This window comes from Excalfactoria chinensis, chromosome 1, assembly GCF_039878825.1.
Source record: "Excalfactoria chinensis isolate bCotChi1 chromosome 1, bCotChi1.hap2, whole genome shotgun sequence".
NCBI classification, from domain to species: domain Eukaryota; kingdom Metazoa; phylum Chordata; class Aves; order Galliformes; family Phasianidae; genus Excalfactoria; species Excalfactoria chinensis.
This window is the reverse complement of record NC_092825.1, coordinates 107,709,925-107,736,749: the sequence shown is the minus strand read 5'-3', so window position 1 is coordinate 107,736,749 and position 26,825 is coordinate 107,709,925. Positions and strand designations below refer to the sequence as shown.

Below are 26,825 nucleotides of genomic sequence, written 5' to 3'. Positions count from 1 at the left end.
GTAACATTTCTAGCCCTGTGCATCCCTTCTACAGTATGTTAAACAATTCAATGCCTTTTTACCAGAAACCTTTCTTAAGTTACTTTTGTAAAATCTTCTCAGTTGCTTATTATTATTATTCTTATTTTAACCTACTTACCTCATGCTTTGGATCAGTCTCAATTGAAAAATTGCTAGGATTGCTGTTGGCAATTTCTAGTTTCAGAGTTTCATGTGTAGGATTAAAGAGAGGTATGTAGAATTGAACCCACCTGGAAAAAATACACATATACAGTGGCCATTGCTAATTACAAACCTTCTTCCACTTCATTCTATTATTAAGTAGTCATTTTATTTTTTGAAAATAAGTTTCTTTAAAACTAAGAATTATCTTTTATTGCAACAGTGTTCTGCAGCCAATTTACTTGGATAATCTTATCAGCACTCAGTTTACTTTTCATTATCCTTTCAGCAGGTAAAGGAAATCACAGTAATTTGAGTATAACATTACTGCCATCATGAAATGTCGTTTACTATTTTTCACTTCAAAAGGCAAAAAATATGCCAATATTTTTAAAACAAATTTCTGAAATGGGGAGGAATTAGAAGGAATTAACAAAAAACTTGAAACATGAAGAATATGACAGAGAATGGAACAGAAGAAGGCTTGCCAATTTTCTTCTACTGTTTTAAATTATGCATATGAAAACACATTGAAAGACTACTGCTTGCGTACTTTTACTGTTATTGCTGCCATTAATAATCAAACCAATCTTTCGGGTTTGCAATCCAGAAGACCAGTCATACCTGGGATGTGTCAAGATAAGCGTGCCCCTCTACTCTGATCTCATGAGACCCCACCTGGAGTACTATATCCAGTTTGGGAGGTCCCAGCACAAGGACATCAACCTGTTGGAATGGGTTCAGCGGAGGGCCACAAAGATTACTGGAGGGCTGGAGCACCTCCTCTATGAGGACAGGCTGAGGGAGCTGGGGTTCTTCAGCCTGGAGAAGAGAAGGCTTTGTGGGGACCTTACAGTGGCCTTCCAGTATCTGAAAGGGGGCCTACAGGGAAGCTGGGGAGGAACTCTTTATAAGAGCATTTAGTGACAGGACAAGGGGAAATGACTTTAATCTGGAAGAGGGTAGATATAGACTAGATATTAGGAATAAATTCTTTACTGTGAGTGTTTGTAAAAGAGGACTGTTGAGAATATTAGTCAGAAGGATAAAACGAACTTAAACAAGCCTAGAGGATTCTGTATTACAAATATTTATGATTACGTGCTGCAGAAATTTCTACATACATACTTCTTGTGAAGGCTACATATAGGCTAATATTCCATTTTGATTGCTCTGCCAAAAAAATTTCACCTATGTTTATCATTGCTCTCTACAACTACCTGAAATGAGGCTTTAGCAAGGCAGGTGGCAGTCTCTTTTCTCAAGCAATAATTGATAGGACATGAGGAAAGAGTCTCGAGTTGTGTAAGAGGAGGTTTAGATTAGGTGTCAGAAAGAATTTCTTCACAGAGAGGTTCGTTAGACATTGGAACAGACTACCCAGAGAACTGGCTGTGTCACCACCTATGGAGGTATTTAAGTGCTGTGTAAGACATGGCACTTAGGGGTGTGGCTTTGTGGTGGAGCTGGTAGTGTTACGTCATGGTTGGACTTGATGACCTTTAGTGTCTTAGCTAACCAAGATAATTTTGATTCCATATATGAAAATTATCTGCAAAATACTATGATACATACACAGCACAACTTTTCATGTATACTATTCACACGTCTTCCATGACTTATTCAAACAGGTGACCAGGTTAAACATAATGACCTAGATACTTACTTTCCAAGATCACATACTATTTCGGGTAGATCAGTTGGTAATGGGTTCTCTACAGTCAACCTCAATGCATACCAAAACTCTCCAACCTCATCTGATTGGAATATGACACTAAAAATAGATACATAAGTTTGATATTAAAAAAATAAATAAATAAAAATAAATAATAATAAAAAAAAGACAAAAATGCAGAGGCAAAAAACACAGGAAAAGTAACAAATTCAACAGAGTGAATTCTTTAATCAGCAACCAGTTTCCCCCTAATACTACTTATCAGTATAGGAATTCATCTATCAATAACCAATTATACTCCCAATTTCTGATGCAAGAAAAAGTTTTCTTCATCTTTCATAACTTTATGAAAAGGAAAAATATGCTAAGGTATAACTCAAAAACATTTGAACTTCTAACTTACAAAAGCAATCTTGATTTCATCCTAATGTTAGAGTGTGGTTTTTGTTGTTTGTTTTTGGTGTTTGTTTTTTTTTTTTTTGCCATTTTGAACTCAAAAAAGAAAAAGAAAAAGAAAAAAAAATGAAAGAAAGAAATAGGAATAGTATTCATTCATTTTAAGGAGGAAAACATTTTCAAATCTAGTGATGAGAACTGAGAAATAGATATAGATGCATTTATATGAACACAGAAAAGAGATGCGCTTCAAAGGAATAATCAACAGATTGTTTTTATTTACAATCACATGTGGTGATGACTAAGAGTTGTTCACCGCTAGGTGAGACATATATAGAAGTAAGTTTCTGTTACAGGAATTCTAATGCACTCCTTATCTACTACAGACTGTTTTTTCTATTTATTGGGGTGGACTTTTTTTTTTTTTTTTCCTTTTGTTTTGATTTGTTTTTAAATAGGATACATAATAAAATTAAAATTAAACAAAAGCAATGTAATCATATTAATCTATACAATGTGCAAATTCACAACATGATAAGGACCAGTTTACTTGTTCTAAATGAGAGAGAACAGCGCCTATTTCACAACCGTGAATTTCCAGACTGTCCTCCATACCAGTAGAGCCTTTAAAGTGAGCATAAACCAGATTAGAAAAGTATTATCCAGTTGTACAGAGGTAGAGCTGACAGAAATTCTTCTGTAAAATTCCTTTTCCCAGCTGCTACCACAGCAAGGGAAAGAGAACACGTTTATGGAAAAAAAAGACCATAGTACAGCTGTATGTGGAAGTACCTCTTCCCAGCTGTAATCATACTCCTTGGGAGCCATTACAAGTACAGAACAGCAGAGTTGTATTGAATTTGTACCTGCGTGATTTATGTCATCTTTGCACATATTTCCGTTAGTCCCACCCACCAATCAATGGATATCTATCCCTACTTTTCATCAGTTTAAATACATTTTAGGATATTATTTGGAAATTATACTATACATATCTTGAAAAATACTGGAAATTAGGCATGGTATGAAAAACTGGTGTCTAGTCTAATTTGCACCTTCATAATACTTTTATTTCTACAATTCCCCCAAAAGGGAGTTCTATTTCTACAACTCCCCCCAAAAAATTTTTTCTGGGGAAAAGGAGGCTGAGTGGAGACCTTATTGCTCTCTTCCAGTACCTGAAAGGGGCTTACAGTGAGAGTGGGGCAAGTCTCTTCTCACCGGTGACAAGTGACAGGACAAGTTGTGCCAAGGTAAGTTTAGGTTGGATATCAGGAAACACTTCTTTACAGAAAGCATTTTTAAACACTGGAATAGGCTCCCCAGGGAGGTGGTTGAGTCACCATCCCTGGATGTGTTTAAGAGCCGTTTGGATGTGGTGCTCAGAGATATGATTTAGCAGAGTGTTGTTAGGGTACTATGGTTAGGCTGCAGTTGGACTTGATGATCTTTGAGGTCTTTTGCAACCTGAGTAATTCCATGATTCTATGGAAAAATATATATATATAGAGAGAGAGAGATAACGGTAGTCATTTCTATAAATTGGTATTGCTTGAAATCTGTATTGTGCAATGATATCTGCCATTATTCTGGTCTTTGGAAAAATCAATAGAATCAAACTGAACAAAGACTCTGAAACACATGTATTGTGGCTCTCAATCCATTAGGACTCTAATCAGAAGCCATCCATCTCCCTCTGCAAAGGCTCACTGCTCCCATCCAGGAATGCCTACATTTCGGCCAATTGGTTGATATAATTGGAAAGTATGGAACTATTTTTACCAGCCTTTTAAATAGATAATGTTTTAGTAGGCAAATTATAGGAAAACGTGCGCCTTCCAGCTATTTGCTGAATCGGTTCAGATGAAACTAAAACCAAGAGGTCGTCCGTCTTTGTATTCATAATTATAACACTACCCAGCCTCTTCCAGATTTCCAGTGTAATTAAGCAGTTTTAATTTAAAACCTTTCCATATTCATTAAGTACCTCAGTGTAATTAATGAAAGATTCTGAAGCTAAATGGATTTATGTAAAGACTGTTAAAAGAGTTCTTAACCTGGTTTTAGTTGTGTTGTTACAATTAAGTTCCTCCTGATAATTAAAATAAACCATGTTCATCACCTTATTGAGCTTATAAAATTAGAAAATCAACAACTTGTCTAAAGATCTAAGAGGAGAACTCTAATATTAAGTATACATCCAAGTCATTGTTCACTGTATACTGTTGAACTAGAATAACTATGAGTTATTCTACTGCCTGTCAGTTCAGATTTTCCTCCCAGGGAAAGGCTGCTGTTTGGTATACAATATATTTAAAGCTAGACACATTTTTAATTTCATTTGTTATATATTCTTTTAGGGTGATATCTACACCAAGGATCCAAATGATATCTATATCAATTCACTTACTAGTACAAGAGCCAACAACTACCACAAGTTTCAAAACTCTATATCTTACCTTTCATGTGAAGTGCCAACAACAGCTGGGGAAAACTCCACTTGATAAAAATCCAATTTCCTTGGCAAAAGAGTGAAAGTTTTTTGTCCAGAAAAAGACTGGCTCTCCAACACTACATTCAGCTCAAGAACTTCATCTGTAGGATTAGTGATAGGAATATGAATTCCAACAGTATCCTAGGAAGAAAAAATAAAAATAAGCACATAATTTTTTAAAAATAATAAAAAATTTAAAAAAGTAAAAATAAATTTAAAAACCCACACAAAATGAATTATGAGCGATTATACAAAGATGTCTCTCAACAAGATACTTATACATGATTTGCACTTATGCAAAAACAAACTAGAGTATCTTTAAGATGAACAATAATTGGGCAGAAGCAGCTCAAACCACACAGCCATCACATCACATCCACAAGATGCTTTTGTAGTGGCTACATTTCCATAGTTTCCAGTGATTCCCTTCTCCTTTCCCTTCTCCAATGTAAGGTAACAGTGTAAATCCTCCTATGAAACCTATGCATGTAAACAGCAACATACTTTAACACTTTAAGCAAGAAGGAATATATTAATGAAGGAAGTTTACTGTCACAATTCAGGATATATTCCTGATGCTTAAAATTCATGTTTTATTTATTTGTGTTAATGTGTATAAAATATGTGGAATCCCAAACTAAATATATGCATATACTTCTATGTATCTCTATGTCCATTCCTACTTTGGTCTATTTTCTTCGTTCTAATCAATTATTACTTGATTCCCTTTCTTGGAACAAAGGAAGCTCAGAAGGTGTCTCAGCACCATTAATGTCAGACTTTCAGAACTGTACTGAAAAAAGTTAAGCCCAAATTTTTTAATTAGTTATAGAAATCAGAGCTGGCTTTTGAATTGCTTGGTACAACATGCCTTGACTGCACACCTCTCCTCACCACTGCTCATGCCCCCCACAAAATCTTCTAATCAATTTCTACTTGCTATTGGATACTTCTCCCATTGTTCATTCAGACCAATGGAAGACCTTAACCTCCTATGCTGGAAGGGCTGAGTCCTTCAGCTTCCTGCTGACCTGAAGGTTAATGGAATGGATCTTCATCAAGCAACTCACCTAACTCGCCATATGCCTACCTTAATTTTTTTCCCTGTCTGTGATGTAAACTGATGCCAAGACAACCCTCTTCAGGTTGAGGGATGACCTGCTGGAGAGAAGCTCTGCAGAGAGGGACCTGGGTATTCTGGTAGACTACAGGTTGGCCATGAGCCAGCATTGTGCCCTGGTGGCCAAGAAGGCCAATGGCATCTTGGGGTGCATTAAAAAGAGTGGCCAGCCAGTCAAGGAAAATGATCCTGCCACTCTACTCTGTCCTGGTGAGACCACATCTGGAGTACTGTGTCCAGTTCTGGGCTGCCCAGTACAAAAAAGATGGGGATCTCCTGGAAAGAGTCCAGCAGAGGACCACAAAGATGATAAAGGGCCTGGAGCACCACTCTTACAAGGGATTCCTGAGTGATCTAGGTCTGTTCAGCCTTGAGAAAAGGCAGCTCAGAGGGGATCTGATCAATGTCTACAAATATCTAAAGTGCAGGAGGCAAACGGAAAGGCCAGGCTCTTTTCAGTGGTGCATAGCAATAGGACTAAGGGGAAATGGCCACAAACTGAAGCATAGGATGTTCTGCACAAATGTGCCTAAGAACTTCCTCACAGTAAGGGTGGCAGAGCACTGGAACAGGCTGCCCAGGGAGGTTGTGGAGTCTCCTTCTCTAGAGATGTTCAAGACATGCCTGGACACCTACCTGTGCAGCCTCGTCTATGGAGCTGGCTTTGTTGGCTGGAATAGATGACCTCCAGAGGTCCCTTCCAGCCACTACAATTCTATGATTCTGTGATTCTGTAATGAGTGCCAGGTGCAAATTTGCATATAAATGTACATGTTAAAGTCACACTAAATTGAATTTCTGATTGCTGAAATTGGTATTAAGTGTCTAAATAGCAATGTCCTAACACAGAATACAGAGACTATGGTTCATAAATTATTGCAGTAAGCAAATCCTCACTGACTACAGCATTCTACAGCATTACCCTCTCAATAGAGACTAGACAGTGTTGCAAGCAAACAAAGTGGAAAAAAATATGCATTGTAATAGATAACTGATAAAATGTCTGAAATTGAATGAAAGGAGGAGACTGAAAAATTGTTATGTCCTGTAACTTTGTGGAGCTTAACGCTGGTAAGCATCTATGTACCACGTGGTCTACATGCCCTGCCTGAAGCTGGATAGGTGGAAGAGAATTGGAAGGGCAGAAGTTACAAAACTTGTGGGCTGAGATAAAGACAGATTAACAGGAAAGGGGGAAGACAGAAGAGGGAATGAAAATGGAGGGGGGAAAAAAACAACAACCCAAAACCAAAGATAAAAGAAGGGATGCACAATACAATTGCTCTCCATTACCCAGCTGATGCCTAGTGAGTCCCTGAGCAATGGCAGTAACCCCTTGCCAACTCCTTTGGTTTTACTGTTGAGTATGACATCATATGGTATGAAATATACCTTTGGTTAGCCTTGGTCAGCTGTCCTGGTTGTGTCTGCTCACAGCTTCTTAAGCATTCCATTCTACTCACCAGCAAGTAGTCTGAGAAAAGACCTCAACTTTGAATAAACACTGTTCAGTAACAACTAAAATATCACTGCGTTAACAATATGGTCTTCACCACAAACCCAAGGCCACCTCTCCTCCTGAGAGCACAAGCAAATTTCTTTTTCAGATTCATCAGTGCAAGATGAAAAAACTATCAATTACAGCTACGTTTCACCAACCTCTGTACTGAAGATTGGCACTTTTCATGATCAGTTTAGGTGGCCTAGCCACTGCATAAAGTAACGTGAATTATCACAGCCAAAGCAGATTAGAGAAATATCAAAAACATATAACAGTAGGTTAATCTTTCCCATTAGTACAGCCAATATGGAAGGAGACATCCGCTAATGTGTTACTATAGTAAAGGACCATACTCATCTTCAGAGGACTTTAAAGGAAAACCATTTATATCTATTCTGTCAATACCATTTTGGGGAATTATGACTCAGCAACTGACAGCTTTCTGTGAAAACTATTCATCACTTTCATTGGTAACCATGCTGTGTAAATGCATATAACACATGAGATGTAGGTTAGAATGCCAACAGCAGAAAGCACAGTTTGAGTCAAAACAAGAGATGTTTTTATAGTTCTTGTACAAACGGACTATTTTGGATGGCTGACACTTCAGTAAATCCAGGCTTCATCTCTCAAAAATGAGGCATTTCTCTTCAAATCTGATCTACTTCACAGACTAAGTCACATCCATACTGTCAGACAAAAATTCCACATTCTATAGTTTACTTAAATTCAGTATCACCCAATAAAAGCACTAGAAAGAGCAAAATTTCTAAATTAGAAATATACTGCTCTTAGATAATAAAATCAAGACATCTATGACTCACTACTGCATTTCTAGAGCATCTGTTAAGTCTGATGCAAAGGTAATACACAATTCTCACTCGTGTTTGATGACACAGATATTGGACCCAAAATCAACTGTAGAACACCATTTGTAACTAACACTTCCAGAGAAGTTCAGGAGATGTAGAATTTTAGGATAATATCAGTTTTCAAATAACTTCATTTCTCACAGGCCTAGACTAAATCTTACCTATTGAGATATTAATGAATGTCCGACTGGTAAGTATTTAAGCAAATCTTTGCCTATTATTTAGAAAAGAAAAAATATATATTTTTTTAAATTACTATTTTCCCTGGATTTTGGATGTATATAGAAACAGAAACTTGAGTTCCCAAGCTAATTGTATCCATCCATACAGTGCTTCAACAAAAAGCTAGCTGCAGTTACTTTCTGCTGGTCTCGCTGCTAGGTTTTCAAATCCTATAAGCTGTGCTGTAAATTCACAATTCCAATAGGTTACAAGAGTCTTTGGAAGACTTGGTGACTGCTGATGATTTCTGCACATGACAACAGTGGCTGAAAGAACAGAATTTCTTCTAGGATATAATTCTAATAGTTTTAATTCATTTAGCATTTTGGGTGTTGAAACCTGTATTTTTACCTTGAGTATACAGTACTGGAATGAAAATTTAGTTGCCAAATGTATGGCTTGGTTTATCGATAATCTCTGTGATTCATTTAATGCATTTAGCATTTTTCTTTCTTCATGCATCGTTCTGTTGTATACAGATGTATTCATGATTGTGTATGTATCTGCACTGTACTTAGATTTAAAAAAAAAAAAAAAAAAAAAAAAAAAAAAAAAAGTTCAGGCAGTGGATTATTTTTGAATGACAAAAAACACCACACATGGTCAGCAGGTCAAAGGGAAGGTTATCCTGCCCCTCTGCTCTGCACTGGTGAGTCCTCAATACAGGAAAGCCGTGGACCTGTTGGAGTGCATGCAAAGGAGGGCCGCAAAAATGACCCAAGGGATGGAATTCCTCTGCTACAAGGAGAGAGAGCTGGGGTTGTTCAGCCAAGAGAAGAGAAGGCTCCTGGGAGACCTGAGAGTGGCCTGTCAGTATCTAAAGGGGAGCTGTAAGAAAGAAGGGGACTGTTGTAATAGGACAAGGGGAAGTCGTTTCAAACTAAAGGAGGGGAGATTTAGACTGGATATAAGGAAGAAGTTTTTTTACAATAAGGGTGGTGAGACACTGGAACAAGTAGCCCAGAGAGGTGGTAGATGCCCTGTCAGGAAGCTCTCTCAGGCACAAAGCTACAAACATGACAAAGATTACATCAGCGAAATGCTAAGCTATGAGCAAGCTCAGAGCTCACCATGAAAAGGAAATGATCAGTATTTCTCATAATACTGTGCTTCTGAGATTTTCAAAAGTAATCAGTAAAAACAAACTTACAATTGCTTACCAGAATCTAATGAAACTACAGTAGAATAGCAGTAATAACTGATTATTGCATATTCTGTCACTAATGACTACAGTTCCATGTGTGGAAGAAAATATTCTATCGGCTCCTAATCTGTGCCCACGCTAATACAAGCTAACAAATAGTACTTTACTTTTTTAAAAAACTAACAACCAACTCTGATAGTACTTAATTTTCTTTAATTTTTATAATCGTTCTAATGAGATAATTTACAACTCCACTTCAGCATCAGCACCAAGTTGCTCAGTAGCAGTAAAATGATAATTAATTTAGATGTCGTAGATCTTTTGTCTACTGTAACTTTTATTACATAGGTCTAAAGAGAGAATTTATAATCATTAGGGAAACAAGTTTCTTTGCAATTTAAAAGACTGACAGTATAATTATTGCTGGCATAAAACACATAGAGAACATTCTAGAACAAAAATGAAATTGTCACAGTTTTCACTAGAAACAACAATTCTCATGTATTTTCCACATGCAGGCAAGTAAAAGTAGATCTCTCCCATATCACAGAAGCTTTTTTATGAGGGTAACTTCTATTTTTCACATGTATAAGCACTCTCAGCAGTCAGAAGGTGTCTATATTACAATTCAAACAGAATTTCTTAAATATTCATAGCTTTTCTGAAAGCAGAAATAAATAGAAATGAGAAGGAATAGTCTCTGCAAGAATTACCAATCCAGTTCTATGTTTTATTATGAAATACAGGATCAGAAAAGCCTTAAAGATAAAAGTCTCACATACAAAAGAAATGCTGCATTATTAATTTTTTCTTCCATATGTGATATATTAAAGGTTCTCAGAGACTAGTCTAGTAATACGCCATACACATTCTTTAATATTATCAGAATAATTTCTCTAAGAAAGTAATAAGTTTACTATATCACACAGAATACGTATTAATTAATATTAACACCAACATATATATCAATGACTGATATCTGCTTCTAGAACTTCTGAAAGAGCTAAAATTAGAAGAAGAAAAGATATAAAGCCCTTTAAATAAAGATCTCTCTCTACTTCTGTGTACTCAGTTTCGAGTACCTAGCAGATGACCTTGGAAGAACTACTATCACAGTCCCCCAATATATATGTTTTTCAGCCTACCTGTGTATCTGGACATAAGCCGTTATTTCATCATACATTTTCTATTGAGCAAAAGGCATCTTCCCAAGATTTCAGTTTTAAAACTTAAGAAAATATCAGTTAAATTCAAATTCACTTTTTTTTTTTTTTTTTTTTTTTTTTATATACATCATACAGACATCATCTACTGTGTATGAATCACACAGAACAGACTACTGAATTTCTTTTCTAGAGACTGTCAAAAATGAGGAGGAGTCTTTAAAGATGGAAAAAGCTGGAACTGTGCCTTGGAGTTATCTAGATCAATCTATGTTCATGACAGGGGAGCAGTAGGCCTGTGAACCCCCCGGCCCCCAAAAAATGAGAAGGGAAAAAAGGGAAAAGGGGTAGGGAAATGGGAGCTGTGCTGAAGGAAACAAACAGAGCAGCAGCAATGATCTAAGGAGGAAAACTTATTTCACTATGATATTGGAATTCAAGATAACACACTGTAATACAACCTAATTGAAACTGAGGCTAATCAAGTAAAATTAGAGAGAGAGAGGTATCCGTAGACCTACTTTGAAATTGAATTGAAGGCACCACGGCTTGGAAGCACACCCACACCCGCTGCCAGACAGTGAGAGAGCAAGCATCACTTCCTTGACATATTTCCTTCCCTGATCATGAGGTCCTCTGGGATGTGTGGTTCTTCTCTGTGCTCCACATGACGTTATGATGTGGAATACCAATAGCAAAAATTACGAAACCATGACAAACTGGTAACAGAAGCAGCTTGTTCTTATACCTGCATGTAAATATCTTGCTAAAATCGAAGAATAGAACTTTTAAAGACAAGATCTTTTAAAATTATTACTGCAAAGAGCAAAAATAGTGTATGAGTAGTAGCAAAAATTTGGGAGCCACTGTAATTGCCAACACTGGGGCAATTTTTAACTCAGTAAGAACACTAGTGGAAGAGGAGATGGGTAGTGTGTGTTTCAGAGTTACAGTGCCAACTTCTAAGTACTTATACTCTGGGACTTGGCAGTGTAGAGACCAAGCTATTGGCTCTTACATAGAAACCAAGATCAATCCTTTCCAGGCATTTGGTTTTATTGAAGAAGAAACTAAGAAGGCAATGTTCAAAACAGACTTTCCCCTCAGGCTTTGTTCTATTGTTCAGATACTACTTGGAGTTCATATATTAGATACTTCCTTTCAAGAAAGCCATACTATTCTTCAGCAACACTCACTTAGACTTTTCTACATGAATCAGAGAGCTGCTCAAGAGTATGTGGGGTTGAAGCAATAAGTGTGAGCCATTTAGGCATTTTACATAAAAGCTTAAGTTTCTGATAACTTGTTGAACTCTACACACAGTCTGAAATAATCCATTAGGTGCCATTTGCTAGGCAATCTGTTAATGTTGAACCATTCAGTTTCAACTCAATTTTTTTCAAAGAGACCACGAATCTGAATTTATCACACAAATTCAACCTCTTTACTACCATTGCCAATAAGGAAATCCATAGTAAACATAAATGTAAAATTCAGTAATCAAAAAAAGATTTTTTTAATTGTTGCAATGCCGTTAATAGCTGAAGATACCAGATGTCCATTTGGCAAAATTATTAGAACTTGGTTCTTTTCTCTACATGTAGGAATAAAGGAACTGCAAGAGTACAAACAACTTAAAATACCTGGAAGTGTTTCTTAATTAATAATTATGACTAAGGAATATGAATGAATAAATGGTAATTTGTCATTTGAAAGCTTCTTGCTGTACTCTATTTACCTTGTTACTAAGTACACGACTACTGCTTTCCAAGAAATACATAGTGCTAATTTGTACTGCACTTTTCTCACAAATAACTTTAGCTGGAATTTGTTCAATACAAGTAACTTTCACAGGGTACCAAAAGTATGACGTTTAATAAGTTACTTCTATGCAACTAGTACTGTACTAACACAGCCTCAATGCTCATAATGACTTCAGCTCCTCCTTTACTTTTTTGGTTGCAATGACTTTTGTATACATTCATGGGAATTTAAATCAAAAAGCATTTCCATTAAAAAAATAATAATAATAACTGAATAACAGCCTTCAGGCAATAGCAGATATTGATCTCTCCTTTCTAGTAAGGATGATGATTACATAAATGCCAGGGACACGTCCATCCTGTCACAGTTATGCAGTCAATCCCTTTATGTTACACAATTCAGAAATGAGGGGAAAATACTTTTTTTTTTTCTTTTTCAGTAAGTCAAATCATCCAAAATTTATAGTCTTTTAGTCTTAAGTGAATATCTGAAGAAAAATGTCAATTAAAAATGTATGAGAAGTCACAAAAATTACAAAATGCATTCTTAATTCGTGCTTTTTACTTTAAATAAATGGAAAAATAATAAATGAAAATGCAGTGTAATTTAAATTTTACATCGTATCTGCTTTATATCTGGTTGTATTTTAACTCGCTCTCCACATTATAACTATCCACTGACATAATACAGTTCCCAGGATATTTAAACCCATAAAAAAAAAAAAAAAAAAAAACATGATGGCATCTCTTTTGGCTGGAAAATTTACAAAAGACTGGGTGCAAAAATTTATCTATCTTAGCAGGCAGTGAGGCACGAAAAGAGTAGTCATGTAGACCAGTACAAGTAGTTCTATTATTGTTTTACTTGAAAGTAATCCTATTTCACTCCAATGAACAGAGCGCCCACTAGTGGTTGGAGAACATTAGACACGTTCATTTTCCAGTTAAATTTCACCCAGGGGAGATTCAGTGCATTCACTTCAGGATAGCCGTGTAATGTAAGTGAAAGTAAGTGGGAATAATCAAAAGACACTCAAATAGCATGCTATTGCTGCAGACTTAGAGGATAACACAGATGCTTTCTGTCTTGCAGTTTCACATCAAGTGAGAGATGAGTGAGAGAAACAGAAGAGCTAGGAAAGAGGTATGATCTTGAGAAAATGAACCCATCTTTTGAACAATCTCTTATTGCAGCAATTCTGTAAAAAAGTTTATGGCTGCTATCTCTAAGTGCTAAATATACATCCATTGGAAAGGAAAATCAAATCTGGTCTTGCATGAGAAGAATTTGAAGAGCAGGCCCCAGAAGTGGACTAGTTTAAATGCCCTAGTTATCTAACTTTTGCCCATCTCTCTTTCCAGAACAAGGAACCGAGCAAGAAGCTGTGTGGTGTTTAGCTGCATATGAGGCTGAAGTCAGGAATAGCGATTAAACCATCTTCTTAATCGGAGAGTAACAAAATAGTTACATCCTTGATTAGAGAACTAGTATCATTCCTCAGTATTTTAGAGTTTTCTGCAGACTTTTACAAGAATACAACATACTTAAAAAACAAAAAACAAACAAAAAACAAAACAAAACAAAACAAAAAAAAAAACAAAAAAAAAACAACTGAATTCCTAATTATTTAGAATGCACGGCCAAAGTCATTTGAACCCAAAACAGACAAAGACTACACGTAGGAAAATTAAAGTATCTTTCACAAAATGAAACTTAGCAAAACCAGACCTTCCTATGTGTTCAGGATGCCACTCACTGTTCAGTCTCACTGCACACCTTTAACAGTGGTAATAAAGTTAGGAATGGGAGCAGGTTGTAACTAAGAAAACTAAAGGCTTTTCACACCAGATTACTTCACTCTGCCAGCCCTTTCACTAGAGGCCACATGTAGGTCTTGGTTGCCAGAATTCACATTTTCATGCTGGAAAATATTTACAATAATTCTTACATTCACAGGGGTGCATAGCAGCACTAGTTCCAACTTAATGGATGTTTGCTTTGCACACACTGAACAGAAAAAGATGAACTGGAACCAAATTCCAGTGGGATTCTGCTTTCTCCAGGCGAGAAGCTATTCTCCCACTTGGCAAAATATACTTCTTTTAATAGATAAAGAAGAAGAGCAAAATCACTTATTTCATGTAAGTGCTTTAGAATCACAACATCGCAATTCCATATTTACTGTAACAATTCCCAGTAGCAATTGCAGGTTATGAGTAAGACAGCTCACTTGACTCCTGAAATAAATAGTGAGATCTTTCTAACAGCATTTCTATGAGTTCATTTCAGTGGTTTTGCCATTGGTTTTGTATGGCCAGGCATAGCCATCAAGCAAGTTTGTCATAGATTGACTTTTATACAAGAGGATGCTGTTCTATGAATCATTTCAAAAGATTAATGGGATTTAACAACTCTTGTTGCTTTTCATCTGATCTTTTAAATTTCATTCATGGAAATTTTTGTGGCATTCTATGTTGCATACAAATTTTTTTAAGAAGTTACATTTCTTAAGATGCCAATTAATTATCTCATCTTCACTTTGACTAATGCAGATAGAGGACCTGCTAAAATACAAATGGCCTTCTATCTTTCTCTACTGATTTTATCTGTTTAATTTTTTTAGCACTTTTGGAGAAATGCTACAAGTTTCAACTGAAAAATATAAATAAAAATTAATACCTTATCATAATCTTCATCTTGGAAGAGAGGTAAGTTAGAATGAATATTACAGAAGTCTACAAAATCATAAGTAGCACGAAGAGTGTGGTCAAGGTAAAAAAATGTTACTAATGAAATGGAAAGACTGAACAGAAAACTCAACAGTTACAAAGCTACAACACTACATGTACATACCCTGCTAGTTTGCTATGCTTCTAATGCATTTCCTTTGATTTCCTTCAGTACAATTCTTAACACATGAGAAGCAGACAGTCAAATGATAGTTCAGTAACAGTAGCACAAACATTATTTGCTATCTGCTTGTATTTGACCACTTTTTAGTAGCCGTAGACTGTATAAGTTCTTTACATTAACTAATTAATTAAGATAATCCCAGGCTCCTTAAAGACAGAAAGCACTCCCATTCCAATACAAACTGCCTGGCATACAACTACTCAATTCAGACGACTCTGTAACAGTAAACAAGTGCACTATGAATCCAGATCCTTTCTGTCATTTTCAAAATTCATCAATGTGTTATTCATTTTTTTTTCCCCACAAGATTTCCCACAGAAATCTTCCCTACTGACTTTACTTTCACTAGGAAAGAATTCTTCTTACTCAAGTCAATAACTTCATTACCCCATACACTCTAAAATATGTTGGATTTACTATAAGTGCCTTTTGCAGGTTTTCATACTGAATTACAGTCAAAAATATGAGGCATAGTTAAAATGCCCCTGGACAAGATATTACAAAATACAGTAAATTATATAATTTGAATCAAGCTTTTCCTTTTACTATTTTCTTACAGTACATTCAGAACAGCAAATGATACAAGGCAAAGCATGGTGCCGCAGGATAAAAATCTGCATTATTCTTTCCAAAGTCAAAAATTGCAAACTATTTCATTCTAGCTTTTGTGTTTACTTTCTTTTGTGTGTTTTCTCCACCCTGCCACACAAAAATCAACAGAGCAAACTCATTTCCGTCCACAGCATCTATCACTGGAAGAGGCAGTCCCTTAGAACTTGCATCACTCCTAGTCAGTGTTTCTTCTCTGTCTACAATTCATACAGAATGCAGGGCTACTAAGTAATAAAGTAAACAAGCAATTAAGGAATATAATTAAAATAACATCTCTGAAAATCAAGAAATATTTCATCTTCACACACTTATGTGCTTTAAAACATATGATTTCTCTAAAATTATGCAGTCATTTTCCTAAAAATCCTAATAAAATTTAACTACTTTATTGAGAGTGAAGGTATGTGTTTAATAATAAAGATATGATTAAGTACATTCCAACAATTAATGAAAAGCAATTTTGCATGTGTAAGGAAGGAGGGTACCACAAGAGACTTATCCTACTGTGGTTAATATGTAAACTGCTTGAAATATTTATGGATTTCAAATGCATCTACTATCCAAAACTAAATACAGATTACAGCAGAAGAATACAATTATTTAAATGGGGTAAACACTTTTTTTCAAGAATCCATTTGAGTTCATATCAGTGAGTTTATGTGAGGTCTTACAGAAAGTACTGAGCTTTATTATGCAAAAAAACAGGTGGTCACCTAATAAAACCAATAAATCTTCTGTGATAGCAGCAAGAACAATAGTAAAATTATGTTTTCTCCTAATGCAATTGAAAAGAAAATTAAACATTTAGAGTAATCTTACCAGAGCTCTGCATTTCACATCTATCTTCCTTTCAGGTGCTGCAGGTATGCTGTTAATATTTAAGGAAAACCACACTTGGCAATTTGAAGAACTTCCTCCTATGTACAAAAGAATAAAACATTCCATAAATCATCTCACAAGGTGATCGGTCCCAGCAGCATTCCAATCAATGAGAAACTTTGGCTTTTTTTCAGAGCTGCCAGTCACTGTTCATTTGGAGACAAAGAAAATCACAGATTGATTTAATTGCTGTCAGTCAACTGCCCTATCTAATCCTGTCTCGCCTGGGTTCAAAAGAGTAGCAAAATCAATATGTACACAAATTGAAAGGAAATAGCACTTTGGCAAATTAGTTTACTTGAATATCATGTTGTTTTACAATTTTAAATATCACTGATTCACAACTGTTCTCTTTCAAAAAAGAAAACATTTTAAAAATTTAACTGATTTAATTAAGTAAAAGGTAATTCACAATAGATTGAAAAACCTTGTCATTTGTTAAACAGATCAGAATTTTCAGTTACACGGAATCCATCCTAATATACATGTTCAAACATGTTTCTACATTGATTTATACTGTAACTTATTTTCCTATCAGCTTGTCCTGTGCTCTAAATATTTTGATAACAACCAAGATTGTGTTCAAGAGACTGAGAAAGCAAAAAGATGATGAGCATATTCATCAAAACAATAGAGCATCAATAATATCTTATGAGATATCTTATTCTAAATTCTGTTAATAACGACTTGTAAGACTGTGGTCAATAAACAAAACCTATAACAAACAAACAAACAAACACTATGCTATAAACTCTATAATCCCACATTTAGTCACAGGTTAAACTGTTCAGAAAACCAGAGGATTTGATTCCCTTCAGTACTTTGTATTAGCTAGTCCTAAAAGGACCAGTGGGAAATTCTCACAATATATACAAAAGCTGAAATGCACCAAACCTTATGACACTGAGTGACTATTAGCTCAGACAAGCAAGTTCTGAGCTTTTGTTCCACACCTGGATTTTTGCAACACTCCTCTGTGAAGTCTGGAGATCATTTATGAAGCCACAGAACACTTTTCCTTTGCAATCTTAACTTTCCTAAATCATTTTTCTGTACTTCAGAATTATCATAATGTAGACATTATAATCTACCTTACTCCTGGCCTGGAGCGCCTCCAGGGATGGGGCACCACAGGTTCTCTAGGCAGCTGTGCTAGCACCTCACCACCCTCTGGTGGTGAAATTTAGCTAAAATTTCCCATCTTTTACTTCAAAGCCTTCTCCTTTCAATCTACAATGAGGCCACAATGAGGTCTCCCCAGAACCATCTTTTTTCCACATTGAACAACTCCAGCCTCCAGCTGCCTCAGTCTTCCTTCATAGGAGAGGTGCTTCAGCCCTCTGATCACCTCTGTGGCCTTCATCCATGTCCATGATAGGAGATAAACCTGGCTTGACTTCAGGACCATATTTATCATCTCACTCTCAGATTTCAATGACAGAAAAATCCTTAGCCTGCTTCATGCAAGCAACAGGTCATGATCTTGTCAGATCTCATTATAAGAAACAAAACAAAGTTTGGTGAGTACTTTACAGAGAAATCACCAGCATTAAAAGGAGTGAGCAAAAACTTGAACATAAAAAAAAAAAAAAAATGCATTTATGCAAAAATTTAAAGTCCACAATTCTTCTCCCTCAGCCTCTCCCTTGGTCAGAAAGCTTCCGCCATTGCTAGTTATGGTCTAGCATCTGTCATTAATGGTTAGGGCAAAGAAGGATCCTTCATGTCAGAAAGTGCAAATTCAAATTATATTAGTATAAAACAGCTCTTTGTGTGTGTGTGTGTGTGTGTGTGTTTGTTTTAGAATTTACCCTTATTTTTTCATATGTGAAAGAACTGGAAGCCTGGGAAGCTGTATAATTTCTATTACATGTAGTTGCCCAGAATTTGAAGACAAAAATCCATATTCCTGTATCTATTCTTTCATAGCAACAAGGCAATTTCTTTGATTAGTATTTATCTCCAGTAATTACTTCTGAGAATAGAAGATTATTTATTTAAAAGATAACTATTAAATTGTAATTTACATGAAAATGAAATTTGAGCTTTCAGTATACTTTTCAGGTTAAAATTTTCACAGGTGCCTCCCAAGTCTCATTCTAATTTGCATGACATGCCAAAATCATTGTTTTTTCCTCCGCAGTTGAACATCTAGCCAGCTAAGAACTTTGCCCTACTTTTCAGTAATGCAAACAGATTGCTTCTCCTCTGTTCGATTTCCTCACTTGCTTGTGTAATTTTCAAGATGTTAGAAAAAATTGGCTTAAGAAACCCATGTTTGTTAAAGCTATATACTTTTAATCTTATACCTTGGATCATTTCCTGAAGAGAAACTAGTTGTGAAATCCCCTTCCTTTTACTGGCAAAATGCTTCCCTCTACTCACTTGGATTATAATATGTTACTGTCTTGTCAGCCACAAACTGAGATTTCTGTTCTTTTTCCCCTTTCCTCATCTGTTCCCTAAAATTACCTTTCATCCTATACCTGCTATGTCACCCATTAAATTTGCTGCCAAGCATCAGCAGTTATATATTGGGTTAAAAATAGAAAAGATAGATACTTCTCTCCTGATTTGGATACAGCTGTCCATCAGTCATCTGCATTGCATATCACTGATGATAAAGGAAGATTTGCTTTGGTCTCCTGAAAATTCTAGGCCTTGGTGGTGTTTTGCAAGGGTTGATATTGATTTGAAGGATAAATTGAACTGCTGAATAAATAAAATTCAGACTTCTCAGGTTGACATTATAAGTATGATTATTTAAGCAAAAGATGAATTAAAGTGATATTTTCAATTTAAACATCTTTTCTTTCATAGTATTTTTACCTAACATTTGCAGAGCTATTATAGCAATGAAAGAAATAAATTCAAGTTTAGCTTTAGGTATATCATTAAAGATTGCTCTTAAATGTGTCTTCTGGGATATGTTTTTTAGCAGTAAAAGGCAAGGGAATAAAACAGGATGATTTCTTGATTTTATAAAAAGTTTTTAAGGCTATTAGTTATATAAATTCTCCTTAGGTAGATAACCTAATGTTGTTCTTATCATAGGTTACTGTACTTTACAGAACGTGAAATTTAAATTTAAAATACATTTTACCTATACCTCCATGATATGTAAATGTGTGATCATTCTCAACGTACAAAGAGCTCTTCACTGTTAGGATTGGAAAAATCAAAACACTGACTACTTTCTGCTCACACACAAATGCCTCACGGAGTCATCCAGACAAGAGCTGCTGTTCATGAAAACTGATCAGCTATACATACAGGTCATGTCTATTTAGTTTGATTTATTAGATGAAAAATAAAGATTTTAAAAAATAAATTATTTCAAGCAGATGAGATGACGATTTATGTTGCTCGTTTTTCAAATTTGACTAGCCATAGCATTCTAAGAAGTACACAAAAAGAACCTAATATTTTTCCTGCAGTCTTTTCCTGACAACTTAAGTTTTTCTACCTTTATATATTTATAGCTAATGCTTAGAACTTAAATTTATTGTGTTTTTTCCATTTTTTTTTAAAAAGCTCACATTTATGCCATCTAACTAGTTAAAATATGTCCAAAACAGACAAAAAACCATATGTTTTACAATAACATTTTGCATGTTTGTTTTAATGGTGTCCTAGATAAACCTGATTGCCCCAGCTGAGAAGTGCAGTCTTTCTTTTTCTGTAAACACATCACCCTGCTGAAAACAACCTATAAATTAAATGTTATTTTAACTGACTCTAGACATTTCTCCCCAGATTTGTTTTCCATGTGAAGAAACTGTGAACTTAATTTATGGAGAAAGCCAACACTAACACATTATGAGAATGTTGCAATTCTTTTATGCTAGAACCTCAAAATGATGCAAAAAGGCAGATACTAATAACTATTTTAACTATGTGAGGAATAGCTCATCCTTGGAAAAGCAACGTGTCTGTATTTTCTCCTTGCAAGGCAGTTATTAATTTAAAGTTGACACTTTTATTCTTTAGCTTACGTTTTTTCACCTGAAGGCTATACTTTTTCAATAAAAGTAAACAATCTGTATAGCTTTTAAAAATGCTTTTGCATTACATGGCAAGACAAACTTGATCTAAAATGTTATTTTATGCAAATAAACACATTTTAGTAACCTTAGCAATGAATGATCATTTAATTCATTCCTTGTAACACTGCTTGAAGTATATTTTAATATTCCTCAGACATTAATTTCATTCTTACAGGATTCAGTATATGTATATATAAAATACTGTATATGTAATTTGCATAGAGCTATCTACGTAAATTTAGTCAGCTACAAATGACACAGCATTTCCTGAGAAAATTGTGGCATGGTGAGTAACCTCAGAGAATACTGAACAGCATGGAGCTGCGTCAGGGGATGGTCAAGCTGGGTGATAAGCAAATGTTCTTCACCAGAGAGCTGTGGGCATCGAACAGGCTGCCCATGACAGTAGGCACAGCTCCACACAGTCAGAGTTCAAGGAGCTTCTGGACAAATCTCTCAGGTGTACAGGCTGCATTTTGGGTGGTTCTGTGTGGAGTCAGAAGTTGGACTCCGTGGTCTTTTAGGTCCCTTCCAGCTTGCAATATTCTATGGTTCTACGATAAATATGGCTAGTACATCATCCAAATACCAACCACTTGTGATACAAGTACAGATATTATCCAAAGTTCAAAAATAGATTATAATGCAAGTAATATATTTGGCATTAGATTCTCTCAGGATTTTTAATGCTTTGCCGGCAATATGACATATGTGAACAGGAAGTGCACAAAGTTTAAGACAATTCTAAATACTGAAGAGTAACAAAATACACTGGATTTAGTGAAACAATAAAAAATACACTGTTGTCATTTAGTTGGGAGATGTATCTTAGAAGAATAAATTTGAAGTGCCATCATAAACTTTACAAACTGTGACCACAATGTCAATAACCTTTTCTGAACCTGCTTTCACAGAATCATAGAAACATAGAATGGCTTCGGATGGAAGGGACCACAAGGATCATCAAGGTCCAACCCTCCTGCCACAGGCAAGGAACCAGGCAGCCCAGGGCCCCATCCAGCCTGGCCCTGAGTACCTCCAAGGACAGGGTATCCACAACTTCTCTGGGCAGCCTGTTCCAGCACTTCACCACTCTCACAGAAAAGAACTACTCCCTGGCATCCAACCCAAGTATTCCCTTCTTCAACTTAAACCCCCCTTGTACTACTATTATCTAGCCTTCCAAAGAGTTGACTTCCCTCCCGATTATAGGCTCCCTTTAGGTACTGGAAGGCTGCAATGAGGTAACCCCACAGCTTTCTCTTCGCCAGGCTGAACAAGCCCAACTCCCTCAGCCTGTCTTCATAGTGGAGGTGCTCCAGCCCTCTAATAATCTTTATGGCTCTCTCCTGGACCCTCTCCTTACTAGAAGCTTATGGCCATATACTGAAAAGAGCCCCAGGCTTGCATTACATACCACCGAACACTCACTGAAGAAGAAGGATGATGTGGTCACTTAGGGGATGAAGCAATCTACTGCATAAGGAGTCTATCATGTATGAGCCACTGAAAATAAACTGAGCAGATTTTGGGAACATAAGTAGTTTTCAAGTAGAAGAGGCTGTATGTTTGGGAGTACCCTGCAGATCAGACATCTATATCCTGTGGCTTTCTCAAAACACTTGCATTAACCTTTCATTATTTACTCTCTGAATCTATTATTTTTAGTCCAGAAGATTAAAATTTTCTACTGCTTAGACAAAACTCAAAATTAGACCACCATCATGAACAGAAACTTTTGGGGAATTTATGGGAAGATTACTATGTGATGGCTTTAGCAGTCTGAATACTGAACAAGATGAACTGGAACCTTTCACTAATTAGAATAAATTTGATATAATTGAAGAATGATATGGTGAAGTGTTTTGGTTGCTTAGAATGCTAAGATGCTTTTAAAGCACTGTTTAATCTCTAATGCGAAGATAAATCATATTTGTTTAAGAATGTTATTTGATTATTATAATTACCATAGTTCAAAGACTTGGCAAAGAAAGCAGCTGAGGCTAAAGAGAGGACAGGATAATCTAGTCTAAGAGTGGGAAAAGTATTTGCATAGTAGGAGAGAGAAAAGAACAATTTGAGAGGAAAAAAAAAACAATTTTTAAAAAAAGAAGTGTCCACAAAGCAGGTAATTACAGTGCACCTATGAAAAGACCTATGAAAGCACAAAAGTAGTCGGTATGATTTTAAAATTCATAAAATAAGTATTGCTAAATATATATATATTTCAGAAAGATTTCTAAGGAAAGACAAGGATTATAATATTCTTATTCACAAAAAATTGCATCTAAAAGTAATCTGCATGTTACGAATGGAAAGGATAACAAGTGGTGGGCATTAGGACACGTTAAAAGCACCAGGAAAAGCTTACAGTGTTGAAGGAGGGAAAGATCTAGGACAGATTGCCTAGCTCATTCAGACTTATCAATAAAGCAAATACGAGGGCTGCTATGAAAATAATGCCTTCTATTTTATTATCTGAGCCCATGACTTCAGAGGCAGTAAGTAGTATGGCAGTAGAGGCAGTGGGTGGTGCATTTCAGCACTGGTGTCAGCAACAGTGGGCTACCTCCACTGATGCAGACTTTAATGAGTGTGGCAGGCAGGCTCTTGTTCATCACAGAAATATTATTTGTTTTCTCTTTTTGCTTTAAAGGTTACTCAATTTAAAAGATATACTTCTTAAGCTAGGGTCAAACAGCAGTGCTCAAGAGCAAAATAGATTATTTCCCTTTTAACTCAACAGGTTTTCAAAATATTTAACCCCCCAAAATGGTGAACACCACATAGCCTCATTTTGAATACAGACCTTATAGATAGGAGTACGAACTGGGAAACTAAGTTAACAGTATTTCCTGGACTATATATGAATTTCTAATTCAACGTCTAGCTGTGAGTTAACTTTTATTTTACTATACAAACCCACAAGAGATTAGAATGAGAAAAGACCTCCTTTCTTGACAGGGTTCACTTGTAGATTCCTTCAAAATCCATGCTAAATCCAGATCAATGTTTTTTTCCTTAAGTGATGATAAACCGGGACTACAGTAATTACACTTGTGCTCTACCAATGAATTTCTGAACATCATTCATTACACTATTTCTGTATATATCAATAAAAATATGTTTTTCCATAAAACAAGTGTATGGCAAAAGTACAAAATTAACCAACGGTGTTTTATCAATCCTGATATAGCATTACTGCCATGTTTCCTACAGATACAGCTAGGAAAATGCAAAGGGATTAGATATGACAAGTATCTATATATTTTCTTAGTTAGTGTCACCCTTTTATCTTGATAAGAACCTTGTAATCACATTTACTGTGATTTGAGTCACTTTCCCTTACAAGCTCTGCCACACACTAGACATTTTATTTGGCCTCCTAAGTTAAAATGAAAAGGCAATGCAAACACAAACACATGAAGATTACTCTATGATGACAACTGCCTGCTCTCTGAAAAAGATATTATTGAGTAGAATTTTCTGTACTCAAACGACCTCTTCAGCCTGTCTCCTTTGAGCATCAAGAAGCCTTAGCCATTTTAGAAAAACAGTTTAATTCTCTATAAGCCCATACAAAAAAAAAAAAAAAAAAAAAGTGATTCATATGAATCCTGATGGTTAAGTATGCATCTTTTCATTATGCTATAGTAAAACTGTGTAGATTTCTGCATGCAATTTATGTTTAAAATAAAATAAGAAATAATGTCAAATTCCATTAATCTTTGCATCAAATAATTTTGTTTCCACACTTCCACACTAAATAAAACCAATCCTCCATTAATTTAATGGATATTACTTGCCATAATTACAGAAATGTATCTCCCTATCTTCTTTACAGCGGGAAGCATAAATTTTAACACTGATAAACGCTGTTCCTCTTAATTTCTCAATAAATTGGTAGATAAATAAGGAACTGTTAAACAATGAGAGTTCAGTGAAAGCAATCCTATAAATATTTTTAGCACTAAACAATAAATAGTATAAACACTATGAAAGCTGAAGCACTCTTCCTAAATCACATAGAAATAGCTACACACATTAACAGGAATTCCAATCATAATTTTGTAATTCACTTTAATTTGCCAAAGACAAACAAACAAAGCACCAAACAATAACAGCTGTTGTAAATCCCTCAAAAGCAGGGATTTTAAAGTAGTTAGAACAGGGGGAAAAGGAAATTGAAAAGGGTTTTAAAATTATAAAAAAAAAAAAAAAAAAACAAAGAAAGAAAAAAAAGTGATTTTTGTAACTGAGTGTAGAAATGCATTTTGGATCTCTAAGTGTATTTATTTATATTTATTTATAGAGGAAGTGTATTCAGTAATACACTTCCTCTAAATGTAGCCTCTATGATGAATATCTGAGGATGTACAACCTGACTATATTCGCTTTTCCTGGAATAACTGTAATTTTCAAATGTGTAATTCCTCTATTTTAGACTACCTTAGTATGTATTCAGCATACCGTTGCAACCCAGTATGGCTGTAAACAATTCTGATTTTTGTTTTGATCACTATTTAGAAATAGACTGAGAGAGGTAATACTGTTCCCATCAGACCAGAATGATCTAATTTAAAACACAGATTCAAAACACAAAGGCAATAGGAACAGAATCTGCTCACATTTTTACCTGTTTTAATACTTGAACTGCATACAGAAAAGCAAAGATCATATGAAAGACAATTCATGAATTATTACTTACAAATCAAGCTTTTAGTAAACTACACAACATAGAAGACATTATATGGAGTAATAAAGAAAAAAATGTTGATCTCCCTATAAATTTATTGGTAGGAAGTAGGCAAATCAGTTGAAACAAGTATGAGACTCAGATGTGTGTAGCATTCATGGAAAAACATAGGTAGAAAGTTCAGTGGAAGAAAATTAATATAGCTTATTGTAGAACAGAAGAGGAATACAAAAGTACCATTCCATACAGATAAACAAGCATGCATTCAGGTCTCAAAATACCAAACTAAAATAATCATGCCTGAAAAGTGTTAACTATGTTTGTCAAGTGAAATAATACTTAGAGTCCTGTAAGGTTGCTATAGACTGTCAAACAGCATACATTAAACATTAAAGTGAAGTCTGGCAGATGCTTCCAAGGTAAAGAAAACAGAAATATTCATTGCAAATTGATTCACATTTTTGATGTGAGCTGAAATGTGATATTTAACAGACAGAAGCAATGACACCAGGAAGTATTTTCTCAGCTAACAGAATAGCATAGCTACTGCTAGCTGGACACATTTCAGAATCTCACAGTTCATTTACCTTTTTCCAGATCATTACTACATAATGTCTAGCAGACATATACAGATGACAAACATAGAATTTAACACATTTCTTGATACTTGCACCGTATCATTTTGCATGGCATGAACACCTAACCAGAATCATGTTAGCAAACATAACCACTACAATAATACATTTTAATAGTTATTTTAAGCAGAAAGAAAGTAGAAACTGGAAAAATAGCCCTACTGCAATCCTTTTCTAACACCCTAACAGTGTTCAAATTATATTTGAAAGTTTGTGTTTCCAGGATTTCATTAAGGCATATTAAAAGAACAATTACCAGAATCAAAGCTGTTCATTCAATTTGACACTTCACAATGTTGTTGGCATTTTCATCTCCTCTAATGTACAAAGGGCAAGACTCACAAATTAAAAAGATGGTGCCTGGAGTTTATGCAGTACAAATGAGATTTATTAGAAGAGTTTGCAAAGGGGAAAGTCTAAGTTTATTAATTTAGCTTAATTGTTCCTATTTGCTCACATCTTTTCCAAATTAACCTTACAGCTCAAAATGGCCAGAACCAGATGTTCTGCTTTTCCTGGAATTTTCTGGCC

General features: G+C 35.4%; 1 protein-coding gene across 1 annotated transcript in view; it reads right to left on the bottom strand.

Moving 5' to 3' along the window:
- CFAP47 (cilia and flagella associated protein 47) overlaps positions 1–26,825 on the bottom strand; it is a 221,468-nt gene that overhangs the window by 66,173 nt on the left and 128,470 nt on the right. The window contains exons 51-54 of the mRNA XM_072339839.1: positions 16,858–16,955; positions 4,693–4,868; positions 1,829–1,936; positions 140–251 (exon numbers count right to left, since the gene is read on the bottom strand). Of these exons, the coding sequence (XP_072195940.1) occupies positions 140–251; positions 1,829–1,936; positions 4,693–4,868; positions 16,858–16,955 (494 nt within the window). The remainder of the gene's footprint in view (positions 1–139; positions 252–1,828; positions 1,937–4,692; positions 4,869–16,857; positions 16,956–26,825) is intronic.